Source organism: Anguilla rostrata, chromosome 17 (assembly GCF_018555375.3).
Source record: "Anguilla rostrata isolate EN2019 chromosome 17, ASM1855537v3, whole genome shotgun sequence".
NCBI lineage: Eukaryota > Metazoa > Chordata > Actinopteri > Anguilliformes > Anguillidae > Anguilla > Anguilla rostrata.
The window spans coordinates 29,642,541-29,647,540 of record NC_057949.1 but is presented as its reverse complement, the minus strand read 5'-3'; the positions used below and the strand labels follow the sequence as shown (position 1 = coordinate 29,647,540).

Sequence of the window (5,000 nt, the reverse complement as noted above, 5' to 3'; positions counted from 1 at the left end):
TTGTCATGGAGGATATGGATGGACTTGGTCATGGAGGGGATATGGATGGACTTGGTCATGGAGGGGATATGGATGGACTCGGTCATGGAGGGGATATGGATGGACTCGGTCATGGAGGGGATAGGGATGGACTCGGTCATGGAGGGGATATGGATGGACTTGGTCATGGAGGGGATATGGAGGGGATAGGGATGGACTCGGTCATGGAGGGGATAGGGATGGACTCGGTCATGGAGGGGATATGGATGGACTCGGTCATGGAGGGGATAGGGATGGACTCGGTCATGGAGGGGATATGGATGGACTTGGTCATGGGTGGACAAGCAAGTACTGGTTTGTTTAAGGTTGAGCTTGGTGATGGATAGATACAGCTGGCTGAAGAGATGGAGAAGGGGACTCACCATGGTGCCCACGCTGTACGCGGGGGAGGGGTTGATGGTGTGGTGGTAGGGCTCTGTTGCTGCATAGAGTCTGCCATAGCTAGAATCGGCAAAGGGGGGGGCATACGTTTAGGCAATCAGTGCATGAGAGGCTTACTATACTGCATACAGTACATACAGCCAGGCTTGGCCAACCCTTCTCCTAGGGATCTACTGTCCTGTAGGTTTTCTCTGCAACCCTAACAAAGCACACCTCATTCAACAGCTAGAGATCTACTGTCCTGTAGGTTTTCTCTGCAACCCTAACAAAGCACACCTCATTCAACAGCTAGAGATCTACTGTCCTGTAGGTTTTCTCTACAACCCTAACAAAGCACACCTCATTCAACAGCTAGAGATCTACCATCCTGTAGATTTCCACTCCAACCCTAACAAAGCACACCTCATTCAACAGCTAGAGATCTACCATCCTGTAGGTTTTCACTCCAACCCTAACAAAGCACACCTCATTGAACAGCTAGAGATCTACCGTCCTGTAGGTTTTCTCTGCAACCCTAACAAAGCGCACCTCACTCAACAGCTAGAGATCTCGCCGAGCTGCTCATTAGTAGAATCAGGTGTGCCAAATTAGGGCTGAACTGAAGACCCGCAGGACCCAGGAGCAGGGTTGGGCAGCCTTGCATTAAGCAGTGAGCAGAGCTGACACCAGTTCATTAGTGACTGGGTATGAATACCGTTCATATTATCATCAGCGATGGATAATAATGGGAAAGCAAGTCGTTCATAATTACCAGCAATACACAGTTAGTACACACATTAGTGCATACCTATCACTCATTATGCAGATCCCCTGTGAGGATTTCAGCAGGGAGAATTAATTATCTATTTTTGAAGTTAAGCCACGCCCTTAATAAAGTCAGCCTACCGTAAATGAATCTATGGAGATTTTTAACCAGTAAGACCTGAGCTCAGAGAACGTGACATCCGTTGACGTCAAAGATCTAGTGACAAAACGATAACAGATAATCAAAACGGTGTGATGGTTTTGTTTTTGTCACACCTCACAGGGTTACGCTGTTCTTCACTGACCCTGGGTCAGTCTCAGCGAGTGAAGGTTCCGCTGCTTTAAAGGGACAGTGAGCATCAAAACCAGGTCGAGTTTTACTCACTATGCCCCTCCGATACACCAGGGGGCGCAGTGTGCTCACCTGTCACTGTAGGTGGCCGCTGTGGCAGGTTGGGTGTATCTGTACGTGTAGCCCCCCTGGGAATGACACACACACAGAGACACAGACACGCACACAGACACAGACACAGACACAGACACAGAGACACACACACACACACATACACACACACACGCGCACACAGACACAGACACACACACGGTGCTGAGGTTAAGCCCAGCACTGGCACGTACAGCCCTGCTGTTCCTGCTCCTCTCTCATGCACAGGCCTCATCCTCCACATCCTGCTTATTTTCACTGCACATTGTATCCCACTGCCAGGTTCCAGATCCAATGTACAATGAACCATAATAATTGTTTTCTGCATGTTGTATATTTTATCCAAAAGGAAAAGGAGAGCACGCACTCATTTAGAAGGCGTTTTATTTGTGTCCAGTGCTTGTGGACGTTGCAGCCTAAGCCTTCAGGCCCATATAATGCTTAAAAAACAGCTTCTAAATAGCAAGTTATCTTCTGGAGTAACTGCAAGAACTGGCCACACTGCGCTAGAGCAGGGCGACATACAGCACCAAACACTCCAGCGCCCCGAAGACTCCCCTTCTCCAGAGCTACGTTACGGAGTCTTTGGAATGCTAGCTTCAGCCAAAATGCTTGCATGCGCTGAATGCAAGTAAGAAAAGAAAACCTCCGAGATCAGAGAGGGCTTTTCTTTCACTTTTGGATTTTTTGAAGTATGCACCAAAGGACAAAATATAAAGAAATTTTTTATTTTTGCGTGGGGGTTTCTTCTTTTTTGTAATAGAGAGAAGACACAGAAGTCTTTCTGAAAGGGAGCGCTTAATAAATGAATACTATTTGAACTTTCATAATGTTTTACTGACATTTTTTTGTTCAAAACCAATCACACATTTTAATGGTTTTTAGAGTGTTTAAAAGTTCCAAAGCGTGTGCTCACTCACTTTCCCAAAGGATAGGTTGGATACGATATCTAGTTGAAATGTAGAAATGTTCTTAATGGTAATAACTGTGATGCACCCATGTACTCATTCAAGAGCCCAGACCACTTCCTGGTCTTCAGGAGCCACATTTTAACACCAGGGATCCCCACAGGAACAGGAAGTCTTCAACGGGCCAAACAGACCCCCACCAAACAACTTGACAGGATGTTCAGAAAGAGGCACTTATCTCCCCCCTGCCCCCCCTCTATTTTATCCTGTTTCACCAACAAAAACCTCTAAAAAAAACAATGATACTCACATAAATCTCTGCTCCATAGAAGCCATCCTGGTAGAGCACTCTGAAAGCAGACAGCAGGGCTGATTCATTAGCTTGCCACAGCTCTTCTCTGTGGCATGCAGACTCATACACAGCACATGTAGCGCTGCAGTGATTTATAAAGTACTCCTCCTTTAAATCAGACTTTACTGATGGGGCAGTCACTTGTGGAGGTGGGGAAAAATGACGTGAGCATAATTCAGCTGAGGAGACTGCAGGGTGAGGTCATAACAACTGCACCGCGGAAAAAATGAAGAATGCCACATTAAGGAGAAAAATAGAGTGATTTTACCATCAAAGGGTAATTTACAGCAGGGGCAAAAAGCCAGAAATTGTCTTTGCAATTGCTGCAAGTCTGTCGTGAGCAATGGGTGGGTGGGGGGCAGTCAAGGAGAGGTAGCAAAAGAACATGTCAGGTGACCATAAAAATAAATTACCCAGAGGGCTCAGGGGTGAGAGAGGCTGGTGGACCCCGGTTTCTTGAACCTCCGCCCTCAGTGCACCCTTCTGCCCTGCTTTGGCTGTGACACTGTGACATCACAATGCAGGAGTGGCTGTGACACTGTGACATCACAATGCTCAAGTGGCTGTGACACTGTGACCTCACAATGCATGAATGGCTGTTTCCAGAGAGCCCTAAGGGTCACCCTCTGTGTGTTTCTTAGTGTTGTGCGTCTACGCTTTTGTACTAAATATCTGTGTAAATGTATGTGTGCACGCATGTGTATGTGACTGTATATATACATATGCGTGTATGTTTCTGTGTGCGCATATGCATGTGTGTGTGTGTGTGTGTGTGTGTGTGAATGTGTGTGCACGCATGTGTATGTGACTGTATATATACATATGTGTGTATGTTTCTGTGTGTGCATATGCATGCGTGTGTGTGTGAGTGAATGTGTGTGCACACGTTTGTGTGTGTGAGTGAACGTGTGTGCACGCGTTTGTGTGTGTGTGTGAGCATGTGTGTATGAGTGTGTGTGAGGTACAGCTGGTGGATGTGACAGAGCTTATTGTTACCGGGTGCAGGCAGAGTGATTGATGGGAAATGAAATGAAATGAAAGAGATGCATCATGGGGGGGGGGGGGCACACACAACTCTGAATCTGAACTTGGCTTCCCATCCTTCAGTGATAAAAAGCAGCAGGAGAGCCGACCGGCCGGCCGGTGAATCAGAAACACATATGCTGCTGCTCCTGAAGCGCTGCTGCATGGGTGCTGATGCGCTGATGCATGGGTGCTGATGCATGGGTGCTGATGCGCTGATGCATGGGTGCTGCTGCATGGGTGCTGATGCGCTGATGCATGGGTGCTGATGCATGGGTGCTGATGCGCTGATGCATGGGTGCTGATTCGCTGCTGCTGATTCGCTGATGCGCTGATGCGGGGGTGCTGATTCGCTGGTGCAGCTGCGGGATGCATTTCGGCGACGCGCCGCGTCGATACTCACGCTCCGTACCCCGGGAGGGGCGGGGCTGGGGGCGCAGTCCGGAAGGCGCTGTAAAGGCCACGGCCCCGGCCTCTCACCTGTCCTCCCCTGTACGCCGCTAGCGCCGCCCCGGTGGCCGGGTACGGGAAACCCGTCACTGTGGACAGAGACGCCGGTCAGACTGCTGCAGCACTGCCCCCTAGTGGAGACTCCCATCGTGACAGGGCTCAGGAGGACAGAAGCTGCAGAACACTGTAGTGGACAAAGAGGCTCAAAACCCACTCTCTCTCTCTCTGCATTCCTCCTCTCTTATCCTTCTCTTTCTCCACTCTCTCCACTTACCACCCTCTCTTCCACAAACACCCTCTTCCTCCTCTCTTATCCTTCTCTTTCTCCACTCTCTCCCATGCATTCCACTCTTCTGTGTCTCCCCTGTCTTCTCTCCCTGTCCTCCCCTCTCTTCCCCCTCTCCCTCCGCTCTCTTCCCCCTCTCCCTCTGCTCTAATCCCTCTCTCCTGAGGAGGGGGACTGTAAACCTGTAGCGCCAGGATGGATGGAGAGACAGTGCGCCGTCACCATGGCGATTTATGGCGCCCGATTTGGCCGATCTCCCGTGCAAGCCGGGCCGCCGCTCGGCCATCCATCACCCGCACATCCCATAATACTTCCACCCAGAGTTAATCAAAGGGAGCCGAAATTATTCCAGAACAAGACTATCAACAAGCAGGA

At 49.4% G+C, this 5,000-nt stretch overlaps 1 protein-coding gene across 9 annotated transcripts in view; it reads right to left on the bottom strand.

Moving 5' to 3' along the window:
* Positions 1-5,000, bottom strand: part of LOC135243879 (RNA binding protein fox-1 homolog 3-like) — an 83,307-nt gene that overhangs the window by 5,547 nt on the left and 72,760 nt on the right. For all 9 annotated transcript variants that reach the window (XM_064315993.1, XM_064315995.1, XM_064315996.1 and 6 more), the window contains 4 exons: positions 4,293-4,428; positions 2,825-2,864; positions 1,589-1,644; positions 402-480 (listed from right to left, as the gene is read on the bottom strand). In XM_064315993.1, the coding sequence (XP_064172063.1) occupies positions 402-480; positions 1,589-1,644; positions 2,825-2,864; positions 4,293-4,428 (311 nt within the window). The remainder of the gene's footprint in view (positions 1-401; positions 481-1,588; positions 1,645-2,824; positions 2,865-4,292; positions 4,429-5,000) is intronic.